General features: G+C 37.6%; 1 protein-coding gene across 2 annotated transcripts; it reads left to right on the plus strand.

Moving 5' to 3' along the window:
• Positions 1-3,362: 3,362 nt before the first annotated feature.
• LOC140933554 (cytoplasmic aconitate hydratase-like) lies at positions 3,363-18,851 on the plus strand. 2 transcript variants are annotated; one of them, XM_073383154.1, is made up of 20 exons: positions 3,363-3,530; positions 4,075-4,212; positions 5,922-6,002; positions 6,508-6,577; positions 7,238-7,421; positions 7,947-8,086; positions 8,324-8,495; positions 9,039-9,139; positions 9,952-10,159; positions 10,726-10,930; positions 11,249-11,333; positions 12,015-12,171; positions 12,284-12,348; positions 12,765-12,824; positions 13,657-13,761; positions 14,539-14,681; positions 15,401-15,548; positions 15,869-15,991; positions 16,838-17,023; positions 17,772-18,851. In XM_073383154.1, exons 1-20 carry the CDS (start codon positions 3,499-3,501, stop codon positions 17,883-17,885), a joined length of 2,517 nt encoding a protein of 838 aa, XP_073239255.1. In that variant the 5' UTR covers positions 3,363-3,498; the 3' UTR covers positions 17,886-18,851. The 2 variants fall into 2 exon arrangements, with proteins under 2 accessions (XP_073239255.1, XP_073239256.1); XM_073383155.1 differs by lacking the exon at positions 5,922-6,002.
• Positions 18,852-19,128: the final 277 nt, after the last annotated feature.

Genomic DNA, 19,128 nt, shown 5'->3' on the forward strand with positions numbered 1-19,128 from the left:
GGCGCCGGTGGCAGCCTTTCTCTTCTTGAGAAGGTTTCTATACAAGATCATTTTATCTTTTTGGGTTTATTGATTTTTTATATCCATATAGTATTAATACAAGTCATTCCCATTCACTCTCTTGTAATGCCAAAGGAATTAAACTCCGATCCCTTTATTATAAAGCTCACGGCAAGCCTAAATTTATGCGATCGAGCTTTGTACTATGACCCTCATGGCGTACACGTAAGCGTTATAATGTAAACTGATTTGGCTTATTTATAAACATTCCATTCCCTTGGTCTGTACACTTATTTGCTTATCTAAATATCGATTCGATTGATATATTTAATTTTTCACAGAATGGGATTTTAAATAAGTGAATGTTTCACTCACAGGCATCATGTTTTAAGATGCTTACTCATGTCACGTCACGTCCTGTGACAGTCATTTCTGATATTGGCTTTGTTTGAAAAAGTCAATGGATACCTCCTTATAACAAATCCTGACAAACAGGATGATTATCCACTTCCACTGATCTACTTACCTTCTTTTTAATTTGAAACCTTAGTCCTAGTATCAGGCTACATTTCCTCCTTTTAGCTTCACATATCTTTACCCACATTGTCAGTGAGGTTAAAGTGTAAAAATATATTCATTTTGGGGCATCACACTTGAAATTTAAAGAACCTATTATTTATATCCACCTCCTCTCTAAATAATCAAGGATCTACTTACCCTCTTTGTTATTTGAAACCTTAGTTCCTAGCATCTGCTTACCTTTCCTCCTTTCATATAATCTTACACAGGCTGTGAGAAGGGGAGTGTCAGAATCTATTTTGTGGCTTCACACTTTAAACTCAAATAGCGTATCTTTTTGATCAAGCAGAGACGGATGATAATGATATTCAAATTGTAGGGAAAGGAAGAGGCATGTTCAGAGATAATGTATTACAGAAACAAAGTATTGAGAATTTCATTGAAACCAATTAAAAGCTTAACAAAAACCTAAAAGGAGCTTAACTTATTTCACTCTATTTCCTTGTCATTTGTTACTTACAGGACTTATCCCTGTATAAATTGACCTTTTACAACCAAGAAATCTGTCACAAAAATCTGCTTTGAACAACTTAGGCACAGATTACAACAATAGAAAATATATTGTTTATGCTGATAGGAGTTGTTGCTGGAACCAGCGTTCAGGTTTCTTTATTTCATTTGCTAGTAAATGTGTGAATATGTAAATAGTTAGTTAAGATATTTTTATTGTTTCTATAGTAGTAGTAGTGTTAAGTTATATCCCTTTCATTCAGTTAATTCTGCAATGTGGCAAATAAACGGTATATTTATTTTTGATTTATTTTTTACAAGTTTTGGAGGGCTAAGGGTTAAAGTTCTAAGCTTATTGAAAAACCTGTTGGAAATGCTTTGTGGTGTTTGAGCTCTTTGAGTTAGCCCTTTAAGCCCCAATATCCACATACAAATTCTCCAAACTGATCTCCATACATTTCCTTAAAGAATTAATTGAGAGAATTTGATAAAAGATCAAAGATTTTTCTCTTGGTGATTATTTTATTAATGCTCAAAGACTTTGCTCTTGACAATCTATGGATATTGTTAGGAGAAAATTGATTTTGGACGCTATTGGGGCGTAAAGGGTTAAAGGGAAGAATCTTTCAAGAATGTATTTGCAAATGTCACATTGTTCATTTGCCTCGGCTGCTAAGTTTTATATCTAGTGGCTGTCAAGTTGGTCCTGATTGGTTGATATGTTTTTTGAATTTTCTTGAGATTTGTTGGTCCTTCTTTCATCTAGTACAGTCTCACAATCAAAGGCTCCTAGGAGCGAGCTCATGGATGAATTGAATTAGTGTAGAAAAGACAGTTCAATAATCAAAGAAAAACATATAAATCTTTTTGAACGGTTCATTGTGTACGGACTTGCCAAAATACAGCGTGACTCGAAGTATCCGATTGCATGTGTACCTGAATATTCTAGAAACTTTTTATCAGCGCAGCATTTCTACTTACAAAGCAAAGATCACTTTTAAAAGCAATTATTAACGCTTTTTAGTTGTAAAATAGTTTGCTTTCTCATGTGACTGTCAAACACTTTCCAAACGACGGTGCACTTTCTTGTAAAATAGCCAAGTTTAACATACATGAGTTTTATTTAAACCGTGGTTTTAAAAGTGCGATGCTTTCAAAAAAATGTTTCCATATGATGAGTACGTAACGGTTAGTATATGCAGTATGAGCTATATTAAATACAGAATACAGGCGTTTATGGCTAAATTGAACTGCTTTAGAACGCGCTTTTGATAAACACGAGCTAAAAATTATTTTAATACATGTAAAATTAAGCTCAAAGCAGTACGTGCTCTGACCTAGCCAAGTAATTTAAACGCAGTCGAAGTATCCGATTGCCTTTCGCCAGAGACTTGTTTATACCAGCGCAGCATTTCTTGTAGAAATTACATTAATAGCACTGCTAAATGGAATCACCGACAAACAAAAGCCTACTTTAAGGCAAAGATCACCTAAGAATTCAAGCAAAATAGCGTAACGCTTGTTGGTTCTAAAACCTGTGCTTCTAGTTGACACAACATTAATTCATTCCCTGTTTGCATACGAAGACAAATGGTCGAACGGATTCGTCCAAATAACTGAATAGACCTCAATAGATACTCCTCAATGTCGCTTTAACAATTCAAGGACAGTTTTTTTGCAGTGATTATAAGGCTCTTTGGCTTATTCGCTTTTCACTGAACGAAATCCCCAGAATCCCATCGTCAGGCTGCAATAGCTCTTTCACGCTCCTGTTGATCGCATCTTCTCCATATCAAGTACAATATCGGGAACAAATGTGCACAATTCGTCCAAATATACAGCAACGATCCACGCTCAATTATTTCAATGTCCTTTTAACAATTCTAAGTCCATTTCTTGCGGATGATATTATCAGTGTTCTTTAAAATATTGTTATTTATACAAAACCCATCTCTTTAATTGATGCGTCGGGAAAAAAAATTCGCCTTACTAGTACCCTCTAGAATATTCCAAACATATACGTAAAAGGCACTTGGGAAAAAGGTAATACTAAGTAAGGGAGGTAGGAGTAACATGTTTAATCTGACTTTAATGAATAAATTAATGAGAATCAAGTGAGTGAGTGAGTGAGTAATGGAGTGCCATTCGGGTGCCTCCAAAAGCCCATGGCATGACTACGTCATCCATGAGCTAAAAATGAAGTTCCATCTCCTCTATGTAAAGGACATAAAAACTTCATCCTTGCATTTCGAATAGTCCCAGAACTTAATACTGTACTGTAAATATGTTGACAGTGTATTAAACAAAGGTATTTTGTACTTCACTTCTTTAGGTCGTCTGCCATTCTCAATCAGGGTGCTACTGGAATCTGCTGTTCGTAACTGTGATGGTTTTCAAGTGAAGTCAAAAGATGTTGAAAATATTTTGGACTGGGAGAACAACCAGAAGCAAAATGTTGAAATTCCTTTTATGCCTGCCAGAGTTATCCTGCAGGATTTTACGTAAGTCAGGGCTCAAAATAGCTGCTGGTCACCGGACGATGTGCAGCCAAGATGACTATTTGTCCAGACAATCTTTCTGTTGGCCGATCCTTTTGACTGAAGTGCATGTTTTCCAAATAAATAACTGGAAAATTAAATTTATTCACATTACTTCTGTAAATTACATAAGAAGTAGAATTATCTGCTTGCAGTTATCAATAAATTCAGAGAATAGAGATAAGATGATTCCACTAACTGGCTTTTGCAAGCAGGTTAGCTGTTTGCTAGTTTTCATCATTTTGACGAGTTCAAAAACGAGCCAGCAAGAACGAGATAAAGTTTACTTGGCTGGTTATTTTTTGACTAGTCAAAATTTCCACTCTGGACAGCGGATTAAAAAAGTTTCAGATTCGTATGCCAGATTCCTGGATACGTGTGGACGGAAGCCAAATCCCCAATAAAAAAGTTGCAGATTTAAAAATATCTGGGTATGTGTGGACAGGGCCTTAAAAACCAGGTTCTTACTGATAGGTTTTTTCTGTATTATGTGTTTGTTTTTCTCCAGAGGTGTTCCTGCTGTGGTTGACTTTGCTGCTATGCGAGATGCTGTTAAAAGACTTGGTGGGGATCCAGGCAAAATCAATCCACTCTGTCCTGCTGATCTTGTGATTGACCATTCTGTTCAAGTTGATGTATCAAGAAGGTAGTTGGATTATACAGCTACTTAAAATATAGATAATAGATTTTTTCTTAATGAATTACAGTGGAAGCTCTTGTAAGCTGACACCCTCGGGATGTGAAAAAGGTGTCCGTTCTGGGCACTAAAGTGAGTGCAAAAGATAATACATTTTTGATCAATTTAGACAAGTAATACACTTTATGTCCCAAATTTTTGTTAAATATTTTATATCTGAAGCAAAAAAACTGTCTAGGTCCAGCAAATTGAATTTTGATAAAACTTCCAGCTTCCAATTTAGGGGGAAAAAGTAGCCGATTTCTCTGATCAAAGTAGCCGACATGTTTTGTCGGTCATTGGTGCCTGTTGAAACCCCTGGGAATGTAGAAATACAGAGTTTGTTTCGGAGTTGAGAAAAACTGCATTTTGTGAAGGTGCCCATAGATAGAGCTTTCCACTTATGAGAGTGTCCGTTAGGAGAGCTTGCACTGTTTTAGTACATTGTGAAGTTATGTCCTAACACCAGTAGCCAGGGTTGTCAGAAAGTTTTGAAGTAGACGGCTGAGTTGTCAAAGTAAGTGGCCAGTCCAGGGATATTTTTAAAAAAAATACAATCCATAAAGAAATGCCAAGCAGAGTAGCTGGCCAGTACTAACCAAGTATGCGGCGATTTTCGCCGGCAGCCAGCTACTTTTGACAACCCTGCAGTAGCTGTCTAAATATACTAAGATGGACTTGATGAGCTAGGGTCATAAGTGGCCTGTATATGTTCAGTATTGGGTCCCTCTCCCTCTGGCTCAAAATGCTTCAGGTTTGTTCTTTTGTTTGAGAGAGATTGAGGCCAAAATCTTCTGGAAGAAGTGGATGAAACAAAAGACCCATTGTTTATGCAAACAATAAAAATATTAACAAACTTAGTGCCAAAAAAAATATTTTGTTTCCTGGCCTTGTATTTCTGCAAGACAAAGCAAATAGCAGAGGAAAAGATCACATCCAAAAAACAGAGGTGAACTTGTAGCAAAAAGGAGGTCTCCAAAATAATGTTTTATTGTATCTGCCCTTTATGCCCCTAGTCTTTTTGTAATGTTTTCATTTTGTAATGTTAGAGGTTTATAAAACAGTTCTGAAAAGTTCTTAAACCATACTATATCATGGACAGTAGAGTTTATAATTTTGACTCTAATAAAATACGGTATAATTTTGTCACTAGTAAGCTGTACATTTTTTATGTATAAAGATTTAGTGTTTCAAGGGTTTTAACTGTTTCAGTTATAAATATTATGTGTGCAATGATTATTATTGTATTCCTCTTTGTTCTTACACCCTGTACTTCCACTGAAATTCACAAGCTAACTTCTAACATTATTAACTTGAAATGCTTACCGTATTTACTTGAATAATGTACCACTTCTGAGTAAGCGCCTCCCTGGAATAAGTGCCAATTTTTGGGACAAAAACATTGATAAGCCCTGTCCCTGAATAAGCACCAGAGCCCTGTGATATAATCAGAATCAAAAGATGTTAATTCTGTTTGTTTAATACGGAAAATATTTATACCGTAGTTATAACAATTCTTTATTGCATCCAACTTTCAAATAAACGCCGCCCTCAAATAAGTGCCACCTTTGGATAAGTGCTGCATTTTTGAAAACTTTAATTAGTGCCATGGCCCTTATTCGAGTAAATACGGTATTACTACAGAAGACAGGAAAGAATATGTGGTCTTGTTCTTTCAGTCAGACTCAGTTGTTTGACCCGGGCGGCAACTGGCCCAAGAAGGACGACCCATGTCCATTTCATTTGCTACCCATTGACTGGTGCGATTTCACTTTTTCTTCTCTTAATAATGTTCAAACATTCATTTCTTGAGAGTTTAGTATACAGAGTGGTGCATTTATACTTTAATTGCACCTCTGGTAATCATTAATTGAATACTGTGCCTAGCTGATTTTCTTGTAAGCACAAAAAATTATTAATAACTTCATGAAAATGCCACCAAGCTGATGTCTCTTAAACCTCTAAATGAATAACAGGTTTCTCCTCGTGAACAGTTTGAACTGATAGTACCCATTGTTTTTGTCTCTCGAAAGATATGTGTAACTTTGTACATTTTATTTATTAATCACACATATCATAAACTGTACTTTTGCTTTCTCTTATTAATATCACTTCTGCTACTGGTGTTTGGACCAGGCCAATTTAAGTTCTGTTTCAAAATTCAAGATGATGTGAGTTCTCTTACGTTCAAGCAGCTTTCCTCAAGTTTTCGATGATATACACCTAAATGAATAGTAACAGTGATTATGTATGTTTTTTCACCAGCTCCACAGCACTTCAGAAAAACCAGGAAATGGAATTCACAAGAAACAAGGAGAGGTTTCTTTTTCTGAAGGTAAGTGTTTTCTTTACCTTTTTCTGTCAAGCAGTTTGCTGAGGCAGTATTATTACTTGTATGGATGTTATGCAAATTTGTTCTCTGTTTTAAATTCTTGAATTGGTTGGGCCAAATTAATTTCTTTTCTATTTCTACTCATTTGTAATAATTATTGCTTTATGTGTTGAGTCATTGATTGAGTTTTACTGGTAGTGAATATTTTTTATTTGTTTGTAGTAGTAAACATTCAAAATCACAATGTGGGAAAATGCGCACACAATTCTGTCACTTTAAATACTATGTAAACATTCATTATTTAAATGTCACAAATTTGCATAATTTCGAAGCATCTGGTAGTTTCATTACAACATTTGTATGCTTTTAATCTTGGCCAGAAATTACAATTGTCCCAGAACTGTATCTGAAAAAGTTTGCTGTCGAACCAACCTCACTTGTTAAAAACACCTATAGCACGTAACAAACAGTCACAAAAAGTGCATATGCTGATTAGAAGTTGTTACACAATGTGACTGCCACGAAGAATGATTTTGTTTTGCCAGCACATGGTTTTTGTACAGACTATTCATTGCCAACAAGCTCATGTTCTCTCATTGAACTATTTTTTGCAGAAGTTATTGAAAGTCCTCTTACTAATTCAGTGAATTCATTTTTTCTTAGTGGGGCTCAAAAGCGTTCAAGAACATGACAATAATTCCACCTGGGTCAGGGATAGTTCACCAGGTCAACCTTGAGTACCTTGGTCGTGTGGTGTTTAACATGAATGGTGTCTTGTACCCAGATAGTGTTGTAGGTACAGACTCTCACACAACAATGATAAATGGGCTTGGAATTGTTGGGTGGGGTAAGTTTTGTTTGATTTTTATTGTTTGCTTCTCGCAGAAAGGGTGTTTTCAATTTACATGTATTATAGCAAAAATTATTGAAAAAGAAGTGCAGAAACTGACCAATTAACAATGACTAAGTAGCAATCAGCGGAATCCATGTACTACAGTGAAAACTCCATGTGTGGCAGTTTTGCGTAAGAAACCATCTCTCAACTAAAGTATCCAAAATTACCAAAATTAGTTTTCCTAGTCAAACTACCATATTTGTTTAAACATTCCATGTACAAATTTTCCAAACTGATCTCCATACATTTCCTGGACGAATAAGTTGAGAGAATTTGTTAATTGATCAAATCCTTTTCTCTTTAGTGATCATTTTATTTATCCTTATAACCTATTCTCTTGATCACCTACATGTAGTGGCGTTATAAGAAAATTGGTTTTGTTCCATACATGTAGTTGGGAACCTCTCACAAGTGGCCACTGAATCTTGGCAATTTGGAGTGTCGCTCATGGTGGTTTGTATGTATTTAATGTTGCAGGTGTTGGAGGAATAGAAGCTGAAGCTGTCATGTTAGGTCAGGCAATAAGTATGGTATTGCCAAAGGTGGTGGGATATAAGCTGACAGGCCAAGTGAAACCATTCATAACATCCACTGATGTCGTACTTACCATTACAAAGGTAAGTGGTACAATGTACACTGTACTGAAGCAAGGGTGGTTGCAGGGTGCAAAGAAAGTCATTTTTACAGTTTGCCACTTGAACAAGCTGAAGCTAGCATTTACTAGCCCAAACGTCGTTTCAACGAGCCCCCAAAATTTTTTGATTAGCAGAATTGATTTCACAGTTCTTCTGTAAGTTGAATTCCTCAATGTTTTTCCTACCGGTAACTGAAATTTATTTTTTCTTTACTTGTAGCATCTTCGCCAGATTGGTGTGGTTGGTAAATTTGTGGAGTTTTTTGGTCCAGGTGTAACTCATTTGTCCATTGCTGATAGAGCCACTATTGCTAACATGTGTCCTGAGTATGGGGCAACCGTTGGCTTTTTTCCTGTGGATGAAAAGACTCTTTTGTATCTCAGACAAACAGGTCAGTATGCTTCTAAAGAAACAAGGTAGTTTCTTGGTGTTGCAGACGAGTGCGATCACGAAATGATGTATTACAACTTATCACGTCGGTACATAGCACTACAGTATGACTTTAGAGCAGTAGCTGAAAAACATAAACTTGAGCCTGCGATCAATTTAAAGCTAATAACTGGTCAGCGGAATACCTCATATAAACATGTGACCTTGATGAGCTGACACTTGAGCCTGCAAAATTAATATGGTCATGTGATTCTGGTCAGTGGATGCCCTGTTTTGACAGCTGTCAATCACCCATACGATGGATGTCAGTTATCAAGTTAATTGAACACAGGTTGCAGGTTCCCATGCTAGCTAGAAAAATGTGAAAATGTGAAATTTCACATTGGTTGCCCTGTGCTGCAGACGGATGGGTGGCAGGTGGGTGGACAGACCTACGTTCACTCGACTACCAAAATTTCTCGGACGCATATATAACCAAATTTTCTTGCCCATGGTGCTCCACTATAAACTTTGAAATCTAATCTTCTTTTTACTTTTCTATCAGGTCGTTCTGAAGAAACACTTGAACGTGTTGAGGCATACATGAAAGCTACCAAAATGTTCCGTGACTACTCTGACCCAAACAATGACCCAGTGTTTTCCGAGGTAAGACAGAAATTATGGGGCTTTTGTCCTGCTTTGGCTTCCAAAAGTTTTTAAGTATGTGTAATTATTTGTCTCATGCTACGTGCAATAATTGGACACAACATTGTTGGCCATCAACTCCCAACATTGTTGGATAATACATGTTGTGTCTGTTTGCACATCCTGTTGCATGTTGTTGCATGTTGTTGCATGTTGTTTGAAACCAGTCAAACTTTAAGCTTCATGCAATCGGACGCAATTCTCCAGAATGATCTCCATACATTCCCTTGAAGAATTTGTTAAGAGAAATTGATCTAAGATCAAAGTATCCTCCCTTTGATGATCATTTCATTAATTCTCAGAACTGTTTCTCTCAATAATTTGTGTATTGATACTATTAGGAGAAAATTGCTGTTGGACTCTCTTGGAGCCAGACTGCTCTTCATGCATTTTTCATGCAATGTGTTAGAAGAATTTTTTTGAAAATCAAGGCATTTTCTTTCATATCACGATCTTTGTAAAGAAAAAGCGATTGCTACCACAGCGGACTCCTGAAGGAACAGTTTGAATTTCCTCCTCTAAAAATGCCAACAATTCTTTGGATCGAACAAAACCACCAACCTTGAGCGAGGCTTGTGATACACCAATCACTCACAACCAAGTAGTTGTACTCAGTAAAACGACACTATTGCCTGATGAAGACCTGCAGAATGCATTTGAAACCTCACGTTTAATATCTAAGTGACAATGTTGAGACAAACGATAAACAAAACCCTTTATATTCATTAACCACGAGGACCATCATCTTTCCTGACATCATGATGTTTCTTTAGATTGTAGAGCTGGATCTGTCTACAGTAACTCCATCATTATCGGGACCCAAAAGACCTCATGACAGGGTGGCAGTATCTGATATGAAGAAGGATTTCATGGACTGTTTAAACAATAAAGTTGGATTTAAGGGTTTTGGCATTCCAGCTGATAAACAGTCAGTTGAAGTTCCTTTCACCTTTGAAGGACAGGAGTTCAAGTTATCTCATGGTGAGAACTTTATGTGATACAGTGATCAACCCCTTGACCTCCCAGAATTTCTAAATTTTTAAATGCAGCAACGGCCGTAGTATAATTGGCCATAAAAAGGGGCAATGCAACTGAAGAGCTTTCATTTGCGTGGTCACACCATAAGATTTCATCCATAGCCAGAGTCAAATGTTTTCATAGCTGGCTTTGGAGAAATTACGAAGGGTCAAGAATGACTAAACAACCAACTACAGGTACATGTACTAACAGTATCATCATCATCATCATTGTCATCATAATTATCATCTTCAGTGTTCTCCGTGCCAGAAGGCCATGTCAGGGTTACTGAGAACTAACTAGCAGTCAGAGCGGGACTTGAACTCGGGTCCTCTGAATTACAAGTCCAGCGCTCTATCTGCTCGGCCACGCTGCCTCCTCACTTTGACTTTGATGGTGGTTTACACAAGTTTTTCAGACATAAGTTACTATCACCAATAGTCCTATAAATAGTCAGGACCACTTACTAAGGAAATCCTATTCTACTACCTGTAACATCCACGCATTTGTTTTATTTTCCCCAAATCAAGGTTCTGTGGTGATAGCTGCAATTACAAGTTGTACAAATACTAGTAACCCATCAGTTATGCTGGGAGCAGGACTGTTGGCAAAGAAAGCTGTAGAATTGGGACTGTCAGTTAAACCTTATGTCAAGACAAGTTTATCACCTGGTTCTGGAGTGGTCACATATTATCTGCAAGAAAGTGGAGTTGTACCAAGTCTGGAAAAGTTAGGGTAAGATTAAAATTTAAACTGCTAGAGAACTTTAAACTGTTAGAGAACTTTAAACACTAGTTTATCTACAATCAACCCCCGCTTTTCGGACACCTGCTTAATATGCATGCCTCATTATAATTTATGGACAGTTTTCTTTGTTCCTGGGGAAATAAACCCCTTACATTTATCTCTAAATTCAACCCACTTATTTTGGAGGCCTTGTTAATATGGACACTTTCTATGATCTCCTCAGTGTACCTATTAATGAGGTTTGACTGTATTTTTGAAATCTTGGATGTTTCATGTGATTAAAATTGTGTTTTGTCTTCATTATAGGTTCAATGTTGTAGGTTATGGCTGTATGACATGTATTGGAAACTCTGGTCCTTTATCTGATGAAGTATCAGAAGCTATTGAAAAGGTTTGAGAAGTTGCTCAATGTTTAACTTTGTGATGTGTGCTGTAATTGGTTTGAGTTTGATTACTGTAGATCATCTATTCAAGCTTGTTTCTTGAGGTGTGGCAGAATAAGAATCTAATTTCACCCCAGTCACTATGTAAGAAAATCATGGTCTTTGTGCAAGCACCTTTTCTTTCTATGCTAACAAAACTTCCTTTCACTATATTAAAGATGACTCCCTCCCTCTCTTATCTTATCTTATTTTATTCTATTTAGTTACCTTTGCCTATTTTATGATACAGAAAAAAATCAACAACTGGTCAGCTGATAACTTTAAAAAACACGTCACCTTAGTGAGTTATACATTTGAGCCAATGATACAGTCAGGTGACACTGATCAGCAGATACCTTTTTGACAGCTGTCAATTGACCATAACATGGATGTCCATTAGGATGTCCACTATCAAGTTAAACACAGCTTGTAAATGCCTTGGACACCTAACGAGTAATGCATGATCATTACAAGAAAACAGTCACTATTGTAGCCATATAATAAGATGCAATAATGAAGATAGACAGACACAAGGGTTTAAAAGAAGATTTGAAAAGCCTTTAGAGCTCAAAAGATAATTTGAAAATTAAAATGTGGATAACTTTCATGTAATATTAAGTTTGTTTTCTTTGTTGTGTTATTTTCTCTAGGGTGATCTTGTGGCTGTGGGTGTGTTGTCAGGAAACAGAAATTTTGAGGGACGTATCCACCCTCTGACCAGAGCAAATTACCTTGCCTCCCCTCCTCTAGTGATTGCTTATGCCATTGCAGGCACTACTGTTATAGACTTTGAGAAAGAGCCGATAGGTGAGTTACTTCGCTTATTGCCTTCTTTTGACAGTCAGTGGTTATTTTGAGGTCTGCAAAAGTCAATAATAGCTTGTTCAGCTGAAGGAGTGTGATTTCTTATCATTTGTAGGTATATCTAAGGACGGAAAAGAGGTTTTCCTCAGAGAGATCTGGCCAACGAGAGAAGAACTACAGGTTTGCTTTCATACGCACTCACATTCTCTTTAATCCTGTCCGCTCCAATATCCACATAGAAATTCTCAAAACTGATCTTCATACATTTTCTTAAAAAATTAGTTGAGAGAATAAGTTTGAAGATTAAAGCGTTTTAAGGGGTTCACTTCATTAGTTCTCGTAACCTTTTTTCTAGATTATATTATATTGATATTGTTATTGCAAAAACCGATATTGGTCACTAGTGGCGCTTAAAGGATTAATGGATATCAAGGTTGGCACAGTGGTGGGTGCACTCGCCTTCCTCCAATGTGGCCCGGGTTCAAATCCAGGCGATTTGTCTCCTGTCAGTTTGTAAATCGCTTATAAACTGTGCAATGTTTCATGAGTGTTTTTTGCCATTTTAAGTTTAAACCCTTGTGATGTTTTTCCTTTAGGAGGTTGAGAGGCAATTTGTCATTCCTGCGATGTTCAAAGAAGTCTATGCCAAAGTAACGGTACGTATAAATTCTCTTTGATGTTGAAAAGATCCTTACCTCAGATAACGTAGCAAGTTAATAAACAGATAAATAAATATCGTGGTTCAATCAGTCAACTAATCTTTTAGGAGCTTTCAATCGCTGTTGTTATGTTGTTTCTCAGAAGTGAATAGATCGGTTCATTGTCAATAACTATGTCTATTGTAGATTTATTGCCCGAAAAGTAACACAAACGTTTTTTGGCACTCTCAGAGCTAGAGTTAGCTTTAAAAAAAAAAAAATTATCCGAGCTCAGCGAATTATTTTTACGATTATGTAGCCCTTTCCAGGTGTTTTGATATTTAATTCTGCTCTCTATTTCTTGCGGTTTACGTTCATCTTGCCATCAAGAAGTCTACTCGCCACCACATAAGAACTGTGCAATAATTGACACTGTTTACTTACCTGGGATTGTTACTTCTTCCTGAAGCCCAAATATAAGTTTATCCATGTTAATTGACACCCTGCGTCGAACTTCTCATCTTTAGTTTTATTTTTTGTGAATAATTGCGACTTTTCACTGCCTTAATACGGCTTACTTGCATCGCACGAGGGGTGCGATTTGCTGAAAATCCAACAGCTCTTCTTATGAAAGTTGGTTAATATTGGCACTTAACCTTACCTCCTTAAATTTCATTGTAAATTTAAAGTGAAAGAATTCTTTTTAGAGACTTGCCCTTTCGATAAGTATTAAGATATATACTCTTGGTGGCGAGATGCATAGTTTGGTGGCGAGGTTACCGGACACCTTTCTTGTCTCTGCCGAACACGATGTCAGCTGGATACTAACCTGTTTTCTGATTGCTTTTAGACTGGAAATCCTCGCTGGAATTCTCTCGAGGCACCTGACAGTATGTTGTATCCATGGGACGAGAACTCAACTTATATAAAACACCCACCTTTCTTTCAGTCAATGGTAAGTATGAATGGATGAGTAACAGAATCATTGTTGCACTATCAATAAAGTTGTAACGATTCTGGGGCAACAAAGAGTAAAATTTGAACCAGAGATTTCTATAATAAGAATGATGGTGGTGATGGTCTTGTTATATTTCTTGAGGGAGCAGTGCGGCATACTACCTTCTTGTCTTTAAACGTCAACAGCCAAAACTGTGGTACAGAGGACGCTTTGCATTTTTCAAAACTGACCGGCCAGACCATTCTCATCGTAATGAGAATTTCACTGTTTATGAAAATATCCCGCCAAATCAGTGAAATCCGAGATAGCATGCTTGAAGGAGGTGGTTTTTCTACCAAAACTCTTAGAAAAAGCCTATTTCATTTCAAAATAAATGACCATTGACAAGTGAACTTCTTTACAAAAGTTAAATGAAAAATAAGAAGCCAAGAATTAAACTTTTTAACTTGCCCTTGATGAAAGCTTGGGCTTGTTTGGGTTTTACCATTTTGTTATAATAAGTTGGACGCGGGTTAGACCCTTTGTTTTCATGTACTACCACCATAGTTAGTTTTTTGGCATCTCTGTAAAGCTTCAGGGAACAGCTAGGAAGAGCTTATCCAGAGACTCTTACAAAACGGTTCTTTATCGAGCAGGTAAACATTGCAAGCTGTATATAGCGGCAAGAAAACGAGAAGTAAACTCATTTGGAAAATAATATGGTTGATCTTATTGGAAGGTTGCAATAAGTGATATGTATCTCGGCACTTGTTAAAAAGAATTGTTTGCTTACAGGTGAAGGATTTGCCCAGCCGGGAGAACATCAAAGATGCTGCTGTATTGTTAAATTTAGGAGATTCCGTTACAACTGATCATATATCTCCTGCTGGCAGTATTTCTCGCACAAGCCCTGCTGCTCGTTATCTGGCTGGTAGAGGGTAGGAATGTGTTCCTTTATGATATATATAATAACCGCGTGTTTCAGTTGTCAATTTTATAGAATTGTTTTGGATGGAAAACCGAAAAGAATTTGAATTTAAAACAAATGCTCAGATTTAAGTTGTTACGTCTTGAAATCTCGTGCCACTTTCTCAACCAATCACGTATTGCGTAATCTAATTGCAGCATTTTCGCATGCGTTTCCCGCGCCTTCCGCCAGTCAACATTTGCTTGCTCTGATTTCTGATTGGGTTATTTTATTTTCTGTATTTGCTCTGATTGGGCAGATTAATCACTAATGGCGAGACACCGCTAAGATACGACAGCGGCAAAGCTAGTGAAAACGACGCTAAAAAACTGGCTTCACATGCTTTCAAACTTTTTCACGATCATTACATATCCTCATTTCATTCAGTCATTTGAAAGTTGGGAAATCAAACAGGTCCAGAGGTGAGGAGACTACGTCTGAACTCAGACGGATGGAGTCAAATTTATGGCATTGACGTTCGCGTTCTCAAATTTGGTCATTTTGTGTCGTTGTTGGGCTGGGAAGTCAAAGATATATATATAGAGAGAAAAGCGTAATGCACGTGCAGAGTTGTTGTTTTGCTAACTCCATCCTACTTTTTAGGCGTTCCCGTTTTCCCATCAAATTCTCAAATTAGTAAAGCATATGATAGTCAGATGTGTGTTTCAACTATCTTACATTTTATCGCAGGCTCGCACCTCGTGAGTTTAATTCTTATGGATCTCGCCGTGGAAATGATGCTGTTATGGCCCGTGGAACGTTCGCTAATATAAGACTGGTGAACAAATTCATAGGAAAAGCTGCTCCTAAAACCCTGCACTTTCCCTCAGGAGATACGGTACGATGAAAACTTTACCTTGATTCATGCAATTTCTTTCCCAAAGTTCATCTTTTCTTTCTTTTGTGACCAGCCGGCTGAAATTCTCGCGCCGCTTTTCAACCAGTCATGCGTCTTCTTTTTATGACGCCGCCTTACATATGTCTATGTGGTTCGACTTGGTTTGCTTGCTTCCATTGTAATTGGACTGTGTAAGGATCGGGTAAAACTAACCGCCCGAAGTGCTTACCTACACTTATTATGTACGTGCTTTGTTGTCGTTGTTTTGTGCGTTCTGATTTGGTTTACCCGACTTATTTATGACTGATATTCTTCTACAGATGGATATCTTTGATGCCGCTGAACGCTACCGGCAAGAGGGACGCCAACTCATTATCTTGGCCGGCAAGGATTATGGGTCAGGATCGTCACGTGACTGGGCTGCCAAGGGGCCCTGGATGCAGGTAAATACAATAGTCGGCAAATAATACACATTCATAGGACACTTAAAACCCCTCACTAGTCCTGGTGAGAAACTCTCGTTCATGGTATCTCATCAACAATTTAAACTTAAATCTTAAGGGGCGAATGATTCAGGAGTGTTTTCCCTGGTTGTACACAATATTTAACAGTTAGACTACGAGTTTGATTTTGTGGTTAAAAGTCATTTCGCCGCTACGCGCTTCGTTGACTATTTGACTCCCAGAAAACGAACGAGCAATGTAATTGTTTTAGTAAAAACTAACATGCTTCCTTCGATTCTACCAGGTTTGGATGAAATATGCAAAAACAGGTCTTAGTTTGCACAGCTTGAATTCACGAAAGAACTCGTTTAATTGTCACAACTAAATCTGTACTTCTTAGCGTGAAAAAAAGATCATGCCGCTTTAGTTTTTGTATCGTTTTGTTTTGGTTCCTTTTTTTGTGGCGTAGTATCCTAATTACTCTATCTGCTCCTCAGAAACTTCGCAGGGACGATTTGTTGATTAAGTTACCATTGCTTGTCGAAATTACCGCTTCGCCACTCACCCCGTCACACAGTACTGACAGAGTGAATACGTTAGCCAATCAGATTGCGGAATTCTTGAGAGTTTGTAAATTGGTTTCTTCTAAATTCGTACTCTAGTATGCCTCTCAACTCTGACTGAAAAGTACGTTTATCGGGTAATGAGGCATCTAAGTAAGTCTAATGAAAGCACCATCTGGATTCTTATGTTGTCAGTGCATGTTAAAGTGGGGAGGGGAGAGGGGGGGTGGAGTATCTCAAAAATACACGTTATCCTTATTATTTTTGTGTGTCTTTCCTCCAGGGCATCAAAGCTGTGATATCAGAGAGCTTTGAACGAATTCATCGCAGTAATTTGGTAGGAATGGGTATCATGCCCCTAGAATATCTTCCCGGCCAGAACGCAGAGAGCCTGGGACTGACCGGAAAAGAAAGCTACACTATTGAAGTACCTGAAGATCTGAAAACCGGCCAAACAGTGGATGTGAAGGTAGGCGATGCAAATGCCTCTTTTGTAAACGTCTGAGGCTAGTTTTGACACACAAAGTTTGAGGTGTATTTTTAAGTCTTTATTAGTAAAACATAAGAAATTCACGACTCAGAATTGAACGCGGGTCCTGTGGTTGTAAAACTCTCCTTCTCATAAATCTCATCTCCACTCTATGACGCGGGTTTGTCAGAAATCTGAAAATCTAAAGCACCTAACTGTTTTTCGTAACTGGTACATCGATAATAAGTGACCTTAGCCCTTTTCCGAACATTTACCGCAAAAATTTTCTTACTTTCGTAAATTCTATCTACGAGCCCTAAACTTGAAACTGTTAAGGCAAAATCACTCACTAATACATAAAGGTGAATCCCTAGTATTATTGACAGAGAGGTAAGCTTTAATAATAGGGCAGACGTTTTCAATAGGCCATTACCGAGTTACAAAAAATGTCACTTTCAAAACGAGGCTAAGTACAAGACCTTCCTTGTGTAAATGAGCTATATTAGCAAGAGAATGAAAAATCAATTTCACATCAAGAGCCTCGCAATTAGCCTCGTTTTGAAACAGAGGCTTGCGGCAACTCGGAAGTAGCCTATTTTATCCATGCCTCTACTTCTCTTTTGCCTTTCTATATTTCTGTTGCTTCGATAAGTGCTGAAATTGCCCAAAATCACCTGACCTACCTTTAAAAGTGAGTGTGTATTTTTTCCCGGTTGTTTAATTGATTTGTTTGCCTGTTTGTTTGCAGCTGAATGATGGTCGTTTGTTCAAAGTAAAAGTTCGTTTTGACACAGATGTCGAGCTGATGTACTTTAAACATGGCGGCATCCTGAACTACATGATTAGGAGCATGTTGCAGTGAAGAGTCCCTGAAATTATCGCTATTTTCCTGAGCTTATATTTAAATGCTGGTCATCAGCGAAGACAGTGGGAAAAAAAGCGAATTTTCAAGAGCTGACCTTTTTGCCCTCCACACCGCTGAATGAATAAAAAAGAAAAAGAAAACCTTGGGGATTGGGGATAAATAGGGGCGTTGGTTTTTCACAATTATGAAATAGATAGGCTCGATTACTAACCGCTGGTCGGGAAATAAGCCCGCGCTCCTCCCTCTTCTTGGGGAAGACCGAGAGAGCGACGTAGATCGAACCCAAAAATAGACTCCGAATCCGAATTTCCGAATTTCAAGATCCTCACTTTCAAATTGAGGTGAATTGCAAACACTTTGTACGTGAAAATGAGTGTCACACATTGCAAGAGAATAAAAAAATATTTCATGTCAAAGAGTTCGCTTTTCACTCTCGGTTGGAAAGGGCCTTACGGTAACTCGGAAGTGAACAAATGTAGTTGAGCCCGCAATACCTCGTAGTCCAAAATGTCACAAAGAAGCGAATGACGCAAATCCACCACTTTAGAAATGAGGAAACTGGGCCGAGCTTACTTTCGCAAAGACTTCTGGGATCATTACTGGGGACGCGCTGGTCAACCATTGGTCATTTTTTTTCCGTCCCCAGTAACCGTCCCAGAAGTCTTTGCAAAAGTTAACTCGACCTAATTTCCTTTCCGTTTCTAAAGTGTCGATTAGTAATTTAAAATAGTCCTTTCGTTTCGTTTTTATGTCAGCCAATACAACTTTCCCGCATGATTAGGCGTGATAACAGGAATTGCCTATGATTTCTTCCCTTTTTTAAGGCACCTGTATATATGATACGAATTCAACCTGACTATTTAAGAAGAATATCAGGCAAACTACAAGAAAAGGAAATTATATTTTTAGCAATGCCTAGTGATAAAAAAGTGCTACATATAAAAATGTGAGACAAACGTTAGATTCGAATTGACAAAATATTTCAAATAGTGGTACGAGGGCTTTGATTAAAGATTCTGTCTGAAACTAGTAGACTTTGTCCTGAGAAAACAGAAACCAAACTATTTAACAGTGTTATTCATAAACGTTAATGCCTGTAACACGCTGAAAATAAATTGAACAATTTGAACTGGTTGTTTTGTTAGTGTTGTTGTTTGTGGTTTACATCTCGCAGTGGTGGTAACTGGAATAGTTGGGTTTCTTTTTGAGCCTCGCAATCCAGGAGAGACAGGAGTCCCTA

This window comes from Porites lutea, chromosome 4 (genome assembly GCF_958299795.1).
Source record: "Porites lutea chromosome 4, jaPorLute2.1, whole genome shotgun sequence".
Lineage (NCBI taxonomy): Eukaryota > Metazoa > Cnidaria > Anthozoa > Scleractinia > Poritidae > Porites > Porites lutea.

What these genes read in the sequence shown, in the direction of transcription:
- LOC140933554 (XM_073383154.1), top strand. Translation starts at nt 3,499, where the DNA reads ATGCCTGCCAGAGTTATCCTGCAGGATTTTAC. An exon ending in GCTTGGAATTGTTGGGTGGG is followed by an intron (nt 7,422 to 7,946) that starts GTAAGTTTTGTT and finishes TTAATGTTGCAG; the next exon opens with GTGTTGGAGGAATAGAAGCT. An exon ending in CCAAGTCTGGAAAAGTTAGG is followed by an intron (nt 10,931 to 11,248) that starts GTAAGATTAAAA and finishes TCTTCATTATAG; the next exon opens with GTTCAATGTTGTAGGTTATG.